The following is a 19,018-nucleotide window of genomic DNA, read 5'->3' as shown; positions in this document are numbered from 1 at the left end:
CCTTTATTCCAAAAACCTGAGGATAATTCCATAGGCTATAATGTTGAAATGGAGTATCTTATTTAGGAAGAGTACCAAGTAGTTTTACAAATGAAAGATGATTTGTAGATATCAAAACTCACTGACGAATAAAACTTGATGCATTTAACATAACATGATTGTAAATATTACCAAAATATCAGCACTAGTGGTGATTTGAAAAGAAAAGCTGCAAGAATGACAAAATTAAGAAACAGTAATAACTAGATCAAGCTATTTTTGCCGACTAAGAAATTATCCCACACTGTTGTTTATATGGAACTTTCTCGTTTATTATATTTTTAACGATAATTCCATCGCAAACCCACTAAAAGTATGTTTTTATATAGTAGGAGCATTTAGAATTTAGAATTTAATAATACTATTGGTCTATATCTATCTACTTGGGATATGATACATTATACAGAGTGAAAATCCCTTTCTTCCCCACGCTACACAAGTGGGCGTGATCACTTAATTAATCTGATTAGTAATTAATTAATCTTGTAGATGTTTCAACATTGAATCGGTTCTCCCCATATTTTCTTCGAGTTTCTGCATACCACAACGGGTGAAGGGGAGAGAGGGTAGGCGACGTTATGTAGGCCTAGCCTACATCTTAACTTTAGCCCTTGATTATAGATCCATAATCAAGGCTTTAGCCTAGCTACAACTTCGAATGAACAACACAACTTGTCTCCTAACTATCGGTTTCGAATCATACTAAGACTCATTTTCAGGTCTCTAATACTACAAGGAATTCACTCTATGGAGTTCGAGAAATATAATAAAATTATAAAAAAAGAAATAAAAATTGTGAATGTTCTACTGATGTTTAGATGACACAACTGTAAAAGCTTCACAAGTCCCCGAGGACTAATTCACTTGCACGCCACATGTACTAGGCCCGAATAAATTACAGATTTAAAAGTGTAATGTATCTTACAAATTTACACTTTATAACTGTTTAATGGATTAAGATAGCTAACAAAAAATTGTACAATTGAACTAGAATAATAAAAAAATAAATGGATTTTGAGGTTGAGTGGTAGAAAGGGCTTGAAGATTAAAAACAGTGTTTTGAAAAGTGTTGTGTTTGAAACTATTTGAATACGTTTCTTATTAGGCTACGTTTCATTGGTAGTGGGTTTCCAAATTCTTTTAAATATTATGCATTTTTATCTATGCATATATTTAGTGCGAATATACTACTACCAAATAATGATATGATCATACAAATTGTTTATTTAATAATAATATTAAACGTTTATCGATAAATATTTGTCGTGAGGTTCTCTACATAATTTGGTGTGTATACAATACAATATAGAAAGGTAAGATGAGTTGTTAAAAATACAGTACATTCTGTGAAGGAAGCACATGAAGCGATATGAACTGGTGTTGGACGAGCCTGACAGAGTGTTCTTCTCTGGAGACGAGATCAAGGGACACGTCGCTGTGACTCTCGACTCCAACATCACTGTCCAAGGTAACGTTGGTATTGTTGACAAAGATCAGTATCTTATGCTGTTAAATATAAAACTGACTTTTACATATATTTATTTTATTTTAATTACCAGAGACCAAGTTAGTCAACAAATGTGAACAGAACCATCATTTTAAAGGAATTGTAGTCCACAAGACGTAGTTCTAAGTCATCCTAACTAAATAAGAGACGTGCGATGTAAAGAATTAAGATAATTTTCAATAAGATAGTGATTATAGGCCAATTTTGCACGGGTTCAGATCTGTAATGACTAGAATGCTAGGCACAAGCCGCAATTGCCTAAAATTGACCTGACGTAGGAAATCTTTTACCGGCAGTAAAACATTTTATGCAAATGATAAATATATAAATAAACCTATATTTGTAATATAAAGTTATATATTAAACATTTAAAAAGTTAATTACATATTTGGTCCCTCAACAATTGATGAACACTGGCTTTAGCTCTGACATGATACGAGATCCGGTCCACACAAGTATACGCAATAATACAGGGTTTCGGAGAAAAGAATGCCGGGATATTGAACGGCCGTTATTTAAAAACTATTCAAGGTAACTAAACGACCTAAACGCCCAATTGAATGTGAAATAACTAAATTTTGTTTTCCGTGTAGCATGGGAGGAACTTGGCATGCGCAGAACAGTTGCGCGGTGGCAGTCCAATTTTGTGACTGACACGCTTGGCGCCAGTCATGAGTACGATGATTGCGGTGTAACAGAAGGCACAGTGTGTTCTGTGGTACGCAGAATTGAAATCAATTGTTAGTGTGCAGCGTGTGTTTCGAGTTACGTATCGTGTTCGTATTAACCGTTAACAGGCCTGCCAAAAACAAGTGATGATGAAATCGAAGAAATCTTGCATTATAAGGCCGAAAAATCTACTTTTCGACGAAGATTTCAGTTAAACACACCTAAATCGACGGACGACGATTTTATTCGTAATGTCGTTTTAACACACTTACTGTGTCACGAAACTGATTAAACCAGCGACGAATTGCTTTATTATCTGGCGAATTTAGACCTCGATACGTAACTCGAAACCGACGATGCACACTAACAATCGATTTCAGTTCTGCTTATCACAGAACACACTGTGCCTTCTGTTTGCGCTGTAAACATCGTACTCACAAATTGGACTTCCACCGCGCACCCGCAGCTATTCTGCGCATGCCAAGCTCCTCCCATGCTACCCGGAAAACAAAATTTAGTTATTTCACCTTCAATTGGGGGTTTAAATCATTTACTTATCTTGAATAGTTTTTAAATAACGACCTTCAAAATCCTGGATTTCATTTTTGTTGATCCTGTATATGTATATGTTTGACGTATGGCTAGTCAGTAAAATCTGAATAAAATTGTTACTGGGTTTAGTTTGATATGGCTAGTATGTTATTGTTCTTGCAGGAATAACAATTCGCCTGGTAGGTGAGGCGTGCGTAGCTGTACCTGATACCTTTCGAGCTCCTCGTACTGTGGATAGAAGAAAACGTTTCAACAACAAAATGTAAGTCAATCAAAATTAAATTGCCAGTACAGAGAAACATACCTACATCATTTCAAACTTTTTGGAATATTTATTCTAACAATACACAATTTATCGAATCATGCAGGTCAAATGATTCTCCACTACAAGGTATATTTGAATGTTTATATTTGTATTAGTTGTAACACATGTGTATTGATTGTTAGCAGCCCTAGCCCTGGTGTCCATGGTGAAAGTCCTGCGCGAAAATTAGGAAACGCTGGACCTTTCCATCAAGGCAAGACCTATCGATTCAGCGCCGTCGAGCGGTACTTCCACCACAAGGAATATTTGTTTGGACACAAGTATAGTAGTATGTCAAATATCATAGAAGTTGTGAAAATAACAGTTTTAATGTGGCATGACAATAGACGTATTTCATTATTATCAGGTTTGCACGCTAATTGTTTACTTCTGCCTTAGCTTCATTTTTATTCAGATTGCTGAACGCAACAAGATATCTAAATACTCTAAACAAAAATATCACTACTTATATATTTTGTAAATGTAATTCTTCTATCATAAAGTTTCGTAAGCATTGAATTAATTGGTTACATAAGCGTACATACGTCACTTTGACTTTGATATGAAATAGATCGTCTATTTTCCACATAAAATGTGTGCTACTAAATTTGTCTATCATAATCAGCTAAATGTTAGATTTTAATAATTGTATTGCTTATTAGTTTTATTAGTTAATTGTATTTATTAATTAAGATATGGTTGTAATTTGATAACATATTTGAAACCTTATGAGATTAATAAAAATAATATGTCAAACACCTATTTCGCGGCCGTTTGCTAACAACAAAGCTAGAACATTCTGCCAATGGCGGGTCCAGATGCGAAGTGCCGAGTAGGCCTACTCCTTCCAGGAGTCACACTGGTGCATATGAAATACCTCCTACTTTTGTGAGGGAACCAGAATTGTCCTATGTAAAGATTTAAAGCCTTGTGAAAATCTAGTAAATACAAAATGTACGTTTAAATTATAATGGGTGACCAGGGTTGAGAACAGTCGAGAACAATATTGCTCTGACTGTAATGCCTTTTTCTCTAGATCGGCACTGATGAGTACGTTTAAGTTGATAAAATCCGATTCCGCTATCCATGTATTAAATTAACATGTTTTATATTTAATATATTTTACCAAGTAGTAGTATTGTTCAATAAATTAAAAATGCATACAAGCAAAGAAATTATTCGGTTAAAATATTATTATCGTTTATTTTTAATGTAGACTGCATTAGTATGTACTGCAGGATAAATTTTAATATTAATTTTCGCCGGACATATTAACTAGGGTGATGCTCATTTCTGTCACTATATCTGGACCCACCACTTAAATTTCCAAATTAATAAACAAATTGAATACTTAAATTAAAAGGCGCCGTCTTATGTATATAACTATAAGTTGATGTATATGACCACAGTCTATACTACATCTGTATAACAGTTTATTTTTATAGACACTATAAAAAGTTAATCATTTGTGTAATATTGTAATGTTTTGTTGTTTTAGGTTTTAAGGAGCAGCTATGGAAAGGTTCTCACAATTTTGCCTTTCAATACACACTGCCTGCCCAGTTGCCTTCATCATTTAATGGTCATTTTGGATTTGTCCGTTACTATTGCGAGTCATCTGTTGAGAGATGGCGGAACAAGGAAGTGAAAAGGATTTATTTCAGTGTAGCCAACGTTACAGATATCAACCAAGTGCCTAAGGCTGATGTAAGTAAATACGACAGTTATCAAACTAAATCGAATAATTATGTACAGTCAAGAGACACATATAATATATGTATGTACTTCCTTCCTAATGAGTATTAATATTTTGCTTAGAATAAATACATACAAACAACTGAAAAACGTGGTAGATGTGTAAATTTTTAAATTGTTTAAATCAAAAGAATAAAATATACTGATATGTGAATAAATGTCTTATAAGTACTTCATGTGTATTAATAATTAATAGAAAAAAGGTTCCTATTTATCTTACTACTAGGCTGTATTAGGCTATAACCGATTCCTGATTCATTCACTTGACGAATTCTTATTGGCTCTCACTTAAATATTTGTTCTGCTGTTAATACAATTAAAAGTTGTTGTACAATAGGCTATAAATTGGAACAAAATTAAAAATTGGTTTCAATGCGTAGTAAAAAATATTAGTAATATGTAATCATTTTTATTTTGAGAGACGAATATCTTCTATGAAAGAAGTAGTGAACGCTTTAAGGGTAACCCCTAAAAGGATCAAAGTGAATGTCCAAGTTCTATGTCGGTGAATATTTAAACTTCATAAAAATATAACTTACTACCGTATTACGATAACTTTATACCTGAAAATTTAAAGTATGTAAAAAATGTTAACCGATCATATTCTACAGTTGTAAAAAGTAGCGTTATAAAGTGAACCTAATTAAACTTGAAAATTGTTTGGAGAAAATCAATATTTTGTAAGAAAAATTTAGCACCAGATCTTTACTGATTAATTGTTTAGAGCCCTGTGAGTCATTAAGGTGGTACAATCGGATTTTGATATACTTAAATAAATGTTCAGGATTACAGCCCTTATAATAACATTCCTAAAGGTATGAAATATAGAGATAAAAACTATTGTGTCATCAGTTAACGAGGAATTATATACATTAGGCTAGCAGGTTAGCCTAATCATGTTGGAAACTTTTGAAAACTGGTCCAAAACAAAATGGCTGAAGACAAGGTGAATTTTTATTAGCTGAGCGTTAAAGAAGTCCATCGCTCGAGGCTCACAGGAATACCTTTATTGGTCAAAAACTGGTTGATAGAGATTGCCGTGTGACATGAGGAATTGTCATGATGGAGCATCAAACTGTCTGGAATGACCGATTTAACACGAAGTACCCTTTTCTAGAGCCGTTCAAGAACTTATTTATAACACCACTTGCTTAACGGGTTGTCCTGGAGGATAATAAAACTTAACTTGAATTTTATTTGCTAATACGAGCTTTTTTGGTAGAGGAGATTGGAGTGTCCCACTCCTTGTCGTTTTGTCTCGGGATCGTACAAGTAAACCCATGATTCGTCACCAATGAAAAAACATGGTTCATTTTCAATACTCTCAAGAAGAACAAGGCACACATTCTTACGATTGTCTTTTTGTTAAATTGTCAGGTTGTTTGGTACCATCTTGGCACATACCTTTCTCATGCCCAAATCTTGTGTCAGAATCTGATTAAGAGTGATACGATTCAAACTCAACTCTAAACTCGTAAGTAAGTCGACGGTCTGACCTCACCCTCATTATTTCGATGTTCTCATCAGTTTTCGATGTTGAAGGCTTCCTAGAACGTGCTTCATCTTAAACTAACTCACGGACTTCTAAAAATGCAACCGAAAAACGTGTGATCTTAATAATGAATGTTCCCCATAAGTTTTTTGGAACTTTTCAAAAGTCAAAGTCGTAGATTCACCCAGCCTAACACAAAGTTTAATGGCCCACTGTTGCTCCAAACCATAGTGTTCGATTTTTAAAACATACCATACTAGAAACACTTCATTCACCACGTTCTAACGGGCCACGTAGTCACTGGACAAGGTTGAAACTTGTACTGGGTCTTTGGGTGAGACCAAAGTACAAGTTGTGATATGGGGAAGGTTACAGTGTTTCCAGATCAACTTTGAAATGAAATATTATAAAAAATAGGGAAATTTCATTTTGATTAGACATAAGCAACATGTCACATATGGGAAGTCTAAGGAAAATCTTCACGGTTTGTTTTAGTGCTCATCGAAAGACGAGAAATGTACAAACTCCTGTTTCTTCTGCGTGCCAAGAGGCACCATCATAGCATCGAGCGAAATTCGACACAGGGGCTACGCCTGTGGAGAGACGGCAAACATTACCATCGACATCCACAACATGAGTAACAACGATGTAACTAAAACTACTGTTTCTATTATCCAGGTAACTTAATATTATTTTTTCTTTAAAGAGACAATAGATTGGTTTTGCAGATACGAATCCAAGATGAAATCTTAACGTTGAAACACCAATTCTACTAAAATATTTAATTTCGTTTTGGAACACGTTTACGAGCACTAATGTGATACCAGACTGTAAGTTTTGGTCGATAATAAACTTTTGCTCTTATAAAATGCCATATTTTATATTTCGACTAAGATTATTCAGTATAATACAATATATCTACCTGCTTTAACTATAAATAAATATATTTTAAGTGGTACGCTCTGTTAGATGGTACTGTATAGGTTGTATGTAACCTTTCTTCTTCGCAAGAGAAAATCTCGGCATATACGGATATAAAATGGAAATTGGAGCGACTGGTTTGAAGCTACGATAAAAAGTGTAAAACGGTAAAACTAATTAATAATGGTATATTTTAAAATAATCAGTATACTGTTTGAAAAACGTTTAACAAAAATAAAAAAAATTTCTATAAAATCAAATGATTGTTTTCTAAGGAGCTAAATACTGCACATATTAAATCAAACAAGATATATGTTGTTCTAAATTAACTTTAAAGGTGTTGTGTAATACAAATAGGGCATTGTATTCTAAAGTTATCTGTTTAAATTCCCTTTGAGCAGGATAACAATCAAATTATTAAATTATTCCAATTCCACAAAAGGTATTCGAATGGGTTGAATCATATATGAATTTGAACTTTTTACTAAAAGTGGACTTATTAATCACTGTATATTTTGATATAGTATAAAACCTAATTATTATAACAGCGGTTTCTTAGCATTAGTAATTTGATTCAAATGTATAATTTACCTGTAATTGTGTTCTGTAACTTCATACTTAGTCAAATTAATACTAATCAAACAAATAAAATCTCAAATTGATAATAAAGATGAAACGTTGAGTTCTATTCACTTGTAACTGTTAGTAACACCTACAATTTGATTGCTGGACTATTAATTAAATTATTCTTAAATGGAGTAAGTGTTTTATCGATTATTCTCTTATATAAACAACAAAGCAATAAAATAAAAGTGGTGTAGGCTACGCTGATTTAATAGCGTAATATTGCGTTTGTTGGTGATATTACGTTATTATTACATGAACAATTTTCATGTACAAATGAAAAGTTTGTATTTACAAATAAAGAATACGACCAGTCAAACATATTACTTTAATACTCTATTTCAGACTGCCACATATACTTGTTCCCAAAATCTGAGACATCAAGAGGACGAGCGGAAGGTGCTGAGCCAGGAGCTAGGCTCGGTTCTGCAAAGCGAGTCTGAACACTCGGTGGCAAAGATGCTGATACCACCTTTACCTCCATCCTCGATCAGTCAGGATATCTGCAAGTTGATCAACATCCAGTACAGGTTCGAAGTAAGCAAAACATCTTCCAATACTGGATTTCCCTAACTTATGGTGTTTTGCCATTTTAAGAATATTTAATGAATTGTTAATTGAGTGCCTGAGGCAGAGAAGGGGCTAAAGCCACACTGCCATCAATTTAGAATTTTTAAGATTAGTTAGTGTTGTGTACTGGGTAGAAATAGAAAGCTCCAATTTCCACTTTTCTTCTCCTTTTAACAAGACTTTTCAAATGACTTAACATTAAACATTTTTAGCCCCCCCCAATCCCATTCTTTTATCTATACATACTTTTAACACACTGTGTATATTTAACACACACACACACACACACACACACACACACACACACACACACACACACACACACACACACACACACACACACACACACACACACACACACACACACACACACACACACACACACACACACACGCACACGCACGCACGCACGCACGCAAGCACGCACGCACGCACGCACAATTTGTATAAGTGAAACGTTGAATCACAAAAGTATTTTTTATGATTCAATGTTTATTAAAATTATATTGACCGCAGTTAATTTTGCCTGGTATGGAATTTCAAAACTCAAATTTTCCAGCTTTACTTTCAGTATTGAGAAATTATGAGAATTTTATTATTATTGAGAAATGAAACAGAAATTTTTGCATATTTTCAGTTGAAATTGAAAAGTCATGTTAGGGATAAATTTGCTTCCATAGGAACACAATCAAGAATCCTATTATTAGTTATTTCCGTGGAAACCAAGTGTATTTCTTTAAAAAGGCTTGAGCTAGTTGCACGTGTTTTGGATATTTAAAGCTTTCTCTGTATTGTACAAAACAGCGCCAGCTTAAAGGTAATTTTCAAAGAAGAGCTACAAAAAAGTTCAAGAGGGGAATCTTACGAGGCGATCCTCTTCAGTTAGGAAAAAGGAGTAAGCAGTCTCCACCTCAGGAAGTTCTTCTTGTGCAAGGGAGCTCTGGCCCCAAACTCGAGGCACTCTAGGGTTTTCGGAAGCTCCAGTAGCAGCCGTGAAGAAGTTAGCCAACAATCACCTGTTAGTACCTCTTGTAAGGTTTTTAAGTTTGGTTTAGTTTAAGATTAAGGTTGCGACATATTATGAGCAAGGGTTGCTGTGAGAGGATTTAATAATAGGTTAGATTGGCAGTACAATACCCTCAAATGGATCAACACATATTTTATTTGTGACAACATCTCATTAAGTTGATTATAAATTTTAATTAACAATTGATTGCGTCCACCGACATATTAAACACAAATTTTAATACCTTAATACTTTTAATACCTTAATAGGTTGGTGTTGGCTCGTTCTCTCCCTGTATTTTGTGTTCTAAAATCATTTGTAGACTCTGGGTTTGTGCTAATGGAGTGAAATCCTCTATGAAACTTTTAGCAAGTTGATCCCATTGTATGGCTTCCCCTCGTTGTTTTTGCTTGTAGTGTTTGAACCAAGTTAGTGCTGTGCCTGATAAATGCGCTGGGAATAAATTAACTTTAGTGTTATCTGTCCATCTGTTTGAAGTTGATGCCACTAGGAATTTGTCTAAAAAATCTTGTGGATTTTCGCTCTGGAGACCTGTGTAAGTCCCAGCTGATATTAGCGGTATGTTTTCCCCCATGGTTGCTGTGTGAGTTCTGTCAGGTAGTGTGAGTGGCTCGTAATGTTGTGCTAAGGTTGGAGGTGCTTGTGTCTTGATGTCCGCCTCAGGGTTATGTACTGTGTCATATAAATTAGTTCTCTGCGCTAGAAAATCCTCTATTGTAGCTAGATCCTTATAGTTTTCCCTGTCCTCTTCACTAAGGTGAGTCTTTCGTGTAGTTAAATTATTAAAGATGGTTTTAATATTAGGGTGACTTGCGCTTATACGTGTTAAGTTCTTAAGTGCCGCTAGGATAGGTTTGACATATTTGATATTAAATTATTCATTACAATTTATTTTTAATTTAATTCATTATAACATTTACTAGTAATTTTGTAGTGTTGCAATAATTATGAGTTCATGGACTAACGTGAGAAACTTTCTTTTAAAATAGCTAAACATTTACATGAATTTACATTTTCGAAATTGTGAACATTTAAATACATATGGAATTGTAAATGATTAATGAACCCTGATATATACTAAGTTCCTAAAATTACTTACATTTTATTCCACTTCACGCTTATTACGCCTAGAGATATTTTTCCGCACACGAACACAAGCACTAGCACTCCCGAACGTCGCTTTTCGAATTCCCGTCCTCGACTTCCTCCTCTCCTCCTTGTTCTTCAGTTTTGATGTAACTCTCCCGCCAGTTCATGACCACGCCTCTGCCAAACCTCTCCATCATAATTGGTGAGTACCAATTTTTCATATCAGCATGGCTGCCCCTTACATCGTCGCACGGTTTTTTGTTATATATAAGCATTTCCGCTGCTTAAGCAAGCATTTCCTGTTTGTTCACCATCGGTGTCTGGGCGGATGTGCGTATCCACTTACATCCGGAGGATTTTTTTCTCGAATTGTAATACAAGACTTCCTTTCCAGCAACTATCTGTACATCGATTCTATGAATTTTATTTTACTAATAATTACATATGTCTTACACTCTCATATTTGAAAGAGGTGGAAAGTTCAAAAAGAAAAGCTTCGAGGCCAAGAAGCTGCTAGACACTTCGTCTTCCTCGGCCAACTCCGACAGAAGTCCAGTACAGAAGTCTTCGAGCTCTTTCAGTTCCGTCTTCGCGAGTCAAGAATTGGCCTACAAGTCCAAATCTGTACACTTTCTTCTGTTTGTGAGAAGTCACCACTTCTACGTTCACTGCATACTTCACTCTCGTTACCTCGACTTCAAAAAGAGAAGCGCACGAAAATCATTAAGGAGAACCAGCAAAACTTCTTGCATCCTGACTGCCTGCAACCAATCGGCAATTGAGTATAATTCTGAAATGTGGCGCGTCATATTCATCTAGACAACAATGTTTGATTTATGAAAACATATTAATTACAGAATACACGGGGCATAATTCTTTAGATATTTCTGTTATAAAAGAATTACGTAATATTTATTTATTCGTAATCATAAATCTTTGGGGACAGGGACGTCCCTATCTCGCCCATGTTAATTTGGTAATATTTAGGTACATTAAAAAAAAAAAAAACTAAAAGTGCTATGACTTTGAAACTTTTTGTAGTATAAATATACATTATTCGGTACTTTGGGATTATACCGACCACACTAGTATGAAGAACACAAAAATAGAAATTTATAGAAACAAACATGATAGAACGAAAAAACAACTCTTCAATTACAAAATTACAAACTTACAAGCATTTCCAGGTATTGTGATCGCTGTTATCTTATCTTTCTCGAGAATCCTGATTACGGCAGGCCGCGCGGCATCACGTGATTTGCACGGTACATAATTGCCTTTCCATTACAATTCAATTTATATTTCTGATTAGCCCCTCTAGAATTTGATATTTTACTGATAGGTACTATCTCGAGGGATGTTTTTCTTTCGTCGACATCAGCGCGGGGCAGCACCGAAGGTGCTGTCAATGCCCGCGCTGATGGCCGGAGGCACTCGCATTTTGGGTGGCGGAATGTGATCAAGAATAAAAACAAGTTTTTAGTGTTTTTTTTAATAAAGAGTTTAGTTTGGTAAATGATTGTTTTTGTTGAATTTTTGTGTTTGGAGAAATGTAGAGGTAAAACACGGAAGTACAACAAAGCGATGCACCAGCTGAACGGGCGGCGAGACTGCAATCACGTTATCTACTAGACGCTCGACTTTGACCTCTGTCTGAGGATGGGGAGGGGTTTGCGATAAGACAATTCCTGTTTTATATTGACGAAATATTGTTCTACGCTAATCTAGTAATCAGTAGAAACGAAATGTGAAATAACGATTCATGTCTGGGTGTGGTCGGTATAATCCCAAAGTACCCATTATTCTAAGTAATTTGATGAAGTATTATTTTAATTTTTCAAAAAATAAAATAAATAATAAATTTGTTTAATGTTAATATTTTTTACATATTTTTGGTTTCATTAAATTTAATAAAAAAAATACCAAACAAGATATTGGAGTTTTACTTCATCATTTTGTTGCCTGAAGTATTCTTAACAAGCTGTAAAAAATTCAGATGAATCCATTTATATTTGGCTGAGAAAAGTGTACCTAACCTCTATAAAAATAGGTTTTCGGAAAACGAACAAAACGTCACGACTATACCTTATAATATGTTAAATGACAATGTAGACTTACATTAAAATGCTCCAGGGGCATAGGATGGGTTATCTGCTTCCTCATCATCTTCCTTTTATTATTTCTTCTATTTTATTAATTATTTATTTTATTTATTTTTATTAATTATTATTTTTATTCTATCCTTTTATTAAACTTTTTATCCTAGGCATTGTACTTTAGTATTATCTATACACAAAATAAAAAAAAACACAAAACCAACTTCACAGTCACTAACCAAACTTAGTGTCAGAACGAAAGGAATAGCCAAAATAATAAACAATCTACAATGAAACACATCTGACTTCTGCTAGGAAACAAAACCATAGAAATCTAAAGTAACTAGATCATAGATGTTCAAAAAATAATAGGTTATAAAACATCACATATATATACCCGATACAAAACTTGTTTTACTGGATCGTTGACTACATTAGTTGATAATAGTTCGACGAAAAATTAGTGTAACGTTTCATTTATTTTTTTTTTTTTATTATATATATAAAGTGAATATGCTTGTGTGTGGTATCAAAATGTTCAGAATTAAACGGAGTATTTTACTAAATAAAAATGTGAACAAGAGAAAAAAATAATATTTTTGACGTCCCTGTCCCCTTAACAACATTTGCTTATACTAATATCTGCAGTTTAGATTTTTTGTCACAGAAAGTAAAAACATCATTTCTTTTTCAGATAAATATGGAGCTAAAGGAATCGAAGGGTCAATTAACTCTTCAAATGCCTCTTGTAATTGGAAATATTCCTTTAAGGAAGAACTTCGAAAATCTAGAAGATGAATCATCGTACAATTACACCAAGCAGTTTATTATACCATTCAAACTCCACAAACAAAGGAATTTGCGTAAGTAATGAACCTTAATATTGTTATTGAAAGAATACATGCCCATCAATGGACAGTCCGTTGTGTGGGTGATAACTCTAAATAAAAATATCTTAAAAGCTTGAAACGTGGAAAATAGTTTCCTTTTGACACAAGCAAGACTCTTACTGATTCTAAGATTTAAAAAGGGCCCGTCTGTCCGTCTTCCCATATTTGTGGTAACACTTGATATAAATGTTCTAGAGACTTCAAACTCAATAATAGGTTCTTTGTAGCCAAGGAACAACCGTAACGATTTTAAGGTCCAAAGATCTAAGCACACCCAGTCTGTCTTTGCGATATCATTTTGATGTCTTAAAGACTTCAAACTTTGTATATAAATTCCTCTTTGTCCAAGGAAGAACTGTAGTGGATTTGGGGTTAAAAGTGCAAAGGATAGTTCATATGTGCTGTCCGTCGGCTCGCCTACCCGTCTGTGCTTATTAGTCGATATAAAGGTCCTAAGAATTGAAACCAATTACATAGATTCCTCTTGGTTCTACTAATATCTCTGTTGATTTTAGGGTCGAAAAGTAAAACGGTATTCCGTCTATCTGTCCTCTGGCTCTTTCGTTACATTCTGTCGGATTCTTCGACAGTCTGTTGTATCAGTTTAGTAACATTACAGTTAACATTTTTAATATGTAACTTTTTAATACTTAAATATTTGTATAGAATCATGAAAATCGATGCCATAGTTTATATGGAAAAAACTATATTACAAATTTGCCAGTGATGTAAATTTGTTGTTTCGAAAACTTTTGGTTTCTTTTACGTACTATATTAGATTTGTGAAAGGAATTAAAACTCAATAACCAATTGACGGTTCAAATTAATACACACAACGATGTGTGATATTTCTGATGTTTTATTGTAATTATACATTGTTATTGAGTGTTGTAAGTTTATTTTTCTTGTAATTTGTTACAGCGCAAGTATGGAGTGAGTTCAGTCAAAATCCCGAACCGACTACCTGTGTTTACGAGACTACAGATTTTTGTCCGGCTTATCCCTTCTACCGAGAAAAGTCCAAAAATAAACAGTGCAGTCCCAAAGAAACAAGAGTATAAATAGTTCACCTGTATGTCTTCATATTCTTGAATGTCAAAATGTGTCGTATAACAAAGTCAGCGCTGGCCGTACAATGATAGTTCTAATTTGAGTCATATCTGTGTAATTTGCGTACTTTCATTTTCTTCTTCCTTCAATAGAGGAGTAGGTGTTATGAAATTAAGCACGACCTTGCTTCTGATAGTTCCCGGCTCCGGTTTTTATATCCTATGAAAGGTTCCGGTCACAGGAATCACTCGACCTACCCAGTCCTCAACGAATCCCGGATTCAGACAGCTCTTAACATCTGGCAGATCTCGATCATAGCTGGGGGTTTCCCAGCTTCATCCAGTTACCACAGATTATGACAACCCCATCTGAGAGCTCCCAGCCTCTAGGACTTTCCAGCCTTTAGGAGTTTGGCCCCTTTCTCATCTTCTGGCCGTTCTGAGCCAGGTTCCAGCCTCCAACAGGTTCCGTTTTCGGCAGCCCCTGCCTCTATCTTTGTTTTGGATTTTTTCAGAAAACGTAACACGAATTTGGCTACTGATCATCCACAAGGTGTCCAGAGTAATCAAACATATAAATTTGATCATATGGTTCTGCTCTCTTGTCTCAGATGGTTTTATAAAACTATTCTCGGTTAAAATGTATAATATAAAATGTTTTTGCTAAAATCCATCCAAATGTTTTAACCTACGGCTCCGCCCTCTTACTTAAAAAGTACGGTGTATCGAGAGTTAACATATATCACGTTCATTCCAATTATGGCTGAAACCATGAGATACCTGTAGTTGTAGAAAAAGGTATTGGTCATGGGGCTCTTCCCCATCGGTCCTATTAGTCCCAACAAATCTGACATTATCATTAACTTGTAGAATGATCCCGCCAAAAAGTTGCATTAAGAAATGTAGCTGTAATCGTGATGATACATATATAGACATGTTGCCATTTACACACTGCAATAGTTATATCAGAAAACTACCTAAAATGATACGTAAAGGTGAACATGATTATAAATGTATGTGTATTATCACATTTTATATCTGTAAAACAAATCACAGAACACAAAAATTAATTTTTAACTAGTTAGATATACATGTAAATGTTAAAAGAAGCCATAGTGTACGATTACTTATTTCAAAATGTCATACCTCATTTCTAAAAATACCTTATCTAATTTCGTGACTGTAAATAATTAATTACTCTATATCATTACCACTGATATTTGATTAAGTATCGTTATAAACTATTAAGATCCGTTATATATTGTTGTATTTATTTCAAGCTAGTACTTTGATTTTCTATACTACCTATCTGTTCCTGTGTTTCATTTGCTATGTACGGCTAGCTCTGACCTGAATGTATTAATGGTGCTTTTCATGTGTGAATGATGTTAAATTACCTCAATTAAACATATTTTTCTATGCTTATTCAAATTTATATTGCATTAAAATAAAAACAATATATAAACAACAGTGCATATAGTGTTATTTTAACCTTAAGATAACCTATTATTTGTGGCATGATACTGTACTGTATACCCACATTCACGTAACACTTACCATTCTAAGAGGTAAAATTCTTATTAAACTAGGACAAGAAGCTGATGAATCCCCTACTGAATTTTAATATAAATGCTCTTCTGCGCGGCATCCAGAGAGATAGGATATTTAGGGTGAGGAATAATGGGAGACTGGGACCGTCTTCTGCCAAGATTATTGTACACTCTTCATGAGTGGGTGATACTTAGGTAATGCCATCTTGCAAGAAGGGAGGCTTTGTATCACATAGCCTCTAGCAGTCAAGGCGAACAGAGGAGATTCTCCCTCACACTTAGACTCGCTAATCTTCTTAAAATTTCACAACCATAATCCACAGTACATTAAACCTATTAATAAAGCTAATCTTAAAACCCATTTGTCCACACACGAGCTCATAAAAGGTCACTAATACTATGAAGGTTTTGTTCATATAAAAGTTCTAAAAAATTTAACAACGCATCGTTTGACCTTAACATTTTAAAATCGGCTTGAAAAATAAAATTTTTATTTTTGTCGCTGGGTTTTCTTTTGTTTTTATCGTAACGAGGAAACATCTGGTAGAGGTAAAAGGGTAGAAGTATTTGGAATGGATTCCTAGCACATGTATTCGAAAGACCTTTAAGCTGATCATCGGTTTTCCAGAGGATAAATTAAACAACTAAAACATGATGTAGAAGAAACATTTTTTAAACTAAGGAGCAAAGTCCAGGAACAAGCGCAAGGAAATTGCATGATATTCTGAATCTAAACCAAACAAGTATTGACACGCTTCTCAATAGAGGTCTATACCATTTCACTTAGCTAAATTACATAATCTAATCCGCAAATCTACCCTCATGTGGTTAAATCTTGCCATTTGTTTCGTACAAGCCATATTCAAAACTGTAAAATTATTAGTAAAATATTATCTACGGAGAAGCTTCAGTTTAAAGATATAGTATGATAAACTCTTAAAACATGGATGTTTAGGCTCAATACATTGAATCTGTGATTAAATTATATTAGCATCAGTATTGTTTAAATATAAGATACGTTATACTTGGCGATTAACTGTTATGACTACATATTATTCCGGGTTGTCAATGGAAAGAACGTTTTTAGATTTATCACTTGACGTTCCACTTGCAGCAAGACCAATTCTCCAGTAGAAATATGAGAGATTACCTCACTGCTCCGAAACCTTTGAAGTGGATTGCGCGCGGAAAAACTACTAATCAACTAATTTTATCAACGGACTTGAACCTCATGTTTTGTTGAGTCACATGAAGTCTTTAGTATATCAATCAGAGGTTTCTGATGTAAAATATTTTTTTAAGTGAATTTAAAAATCCACAAATACAATCAGACCCTCACCTTTTAATTTATAAGGCTTAAAAGGTAACCAACCTCTCCTTTAAAAAACTATTGTGTGAATACAATAACGTATTCAGAGGACATGGGGGTCTCCCTCCCCAGTTATCAAAGGATCCGATAGAAAATATAATCATATAGAAACAAATGTCCATATTCCCCTGAGAGATACACGAGAAATCGAGTCAGCCTTTTGAGTGATAAGTTTCAATCACGCACAGCCAAATTCCTTGGTCAAACATGCACCATAGAACTCATTCTTGTCTATGTGCAAATAAAGTTTTATGATATCTTTCTATATGAAACATTCATATTTTTGTTTATTAAGTTGGGTTTCATAGCAGTATTCAAATAATAAACGTTCTGGTGAGCTAGGAAGGGTACTAAAACGCAAGAGTGTTCTCAACCAAATATTGTTACCGAATTTTAACATTGACTCCATTCTGTGTTTTACCTTTCTACACTATGAATAAATATGTCTCATGTTAAAATCTCATATAGTTGTACTCAGTTTGTTTTAAATTGATTTACTCTGATATTTTTTCGTTAATATCATGGTTACTCATAAGACTAATGTCAATATATTTCATATCGCTTATCCAAATCCTTGGAATAACATGCACCATCATCAATATCTGCGTTATCTGTAAAAATATGAAGTTTCTTGCAAACTTTCAAGCCTATACGTCAATTCATTTTCGAGATTATACAGTATTTGGATAGAAAAAAGGATAGATAGACAGACAGGAATAAGATTTCTCCAGTTCCTCGAGTGATAAGCTTTACTAACGCGAAGCTTGTGAAGGATTTATATTAATAATCCTCTGACAAGGGTATAACTCAACTTATAACTTTGGCATAAATGTTTAATTTTAAGAACTAAAATCACTGTATATCGATTTAGAAGAAATATGTTTCTATTAATTACATCCATAAGACAACCTTTAGACAGAACGAAACTCCGCTTACTTCAGCGGAGCAGCGAAATCAATTTTGATGATGGTGCATGTCTCTAAGTGGGATTTGCTTGAGAATTAATAAAGCCTAATATCCAGCAGAATATATATCGAGAACTAGTTGAGCCATTATACTTGAACTTATGCACAACTCTCCATTTTACTGAGACAAAATGAAGTTTGATTATTGTGTATATCCTTTCATAGGATTAGCCTGAATACCATCAAGGCCTGTCACTCATGGAATTGGTTAAAGTTCGTTTCTATCTGTTTGTCTGACTTTCTGCCTGTATGTTCAAATAATATCTTGACCACGAACTGAGTCATAGTTTTGAAATTTTGAACAAAATTTCAGTGAAGTTTTTTCGTGTCACGCTGTTTTACATACTCTTATCTTTTATAAAATTAGGAAAAGTACTTATGTCTATCAGTTGACATTGTCCATTGCTACAAAGGTAGTGGATGGGGACATAAGTTCATGTACTGTATTAGTCGTGATTAATACACACAGTGATTAAATAAGCTGTTTTGTTTCAGAACAGTATTTAGATAATAAAATCTGTTTGCCTATTTTAGTAGTTTTCTCCGCATT

At 34.2% G+C, this 19,018-nt stretch overlaps 1 protein-coding gene across 1 annotated transcript; it reads left to right on the top strand.

The window, feature by feature from the left end:
• The first annotated feature begins 1,397 nt into the window (after nucleotides 1-1,397).
• LOC124362724 (arrestin domain-containing protein 17-like) lies at nucleotides 1,398-16,054 on the top strand. Its single transcript, XM_046817458.1, has 8 exons — nucleotides 1,398-1,507; nucleotides 2,930-3,029; nucleotides 3,215-3,360; nucleotides 4,570-4,778; nucleotides 6,814-6,996; nucleotides 8,209-8,400; nucleotides 13,340-13,508; nucleotides 14,457-16,054. Exons 1-8 carry the CDS (start codon nucleotides 1,399-1,401, stop codon nucleotides 14,594-14,596), a joined length of 1,248 nt encoding a protein of 415 aa, XP_046673414.1. The 5' UTR covers nucleotide 1,398; the 3' UTR covers nucleotides 14,597-16,054.
• Nucleotides 16,055-19,018: the final 2,964 nt, after the last annotated feature.

The sequence above is a fragment of the Homalodisca vitripennis genome, chromosome 5 (genome assembly GCF_021130785.1).
Source record: "Homalodisca vitripennis isolate AUS2020 chromosome 5, UT_GWSS_2.1, whole genome shotgun sequence".
Taxonomy (NCBI): domain Eukaryota; kingdom Metazoa; phylum Arthropoda; class Insecta; order Hemiptera; family Cicadellidae; genus Homalodisca; species Homalodisca vitripennis.
This window is presented reverse-complemented; position numbering and strand designations above follow the sequence as displayed.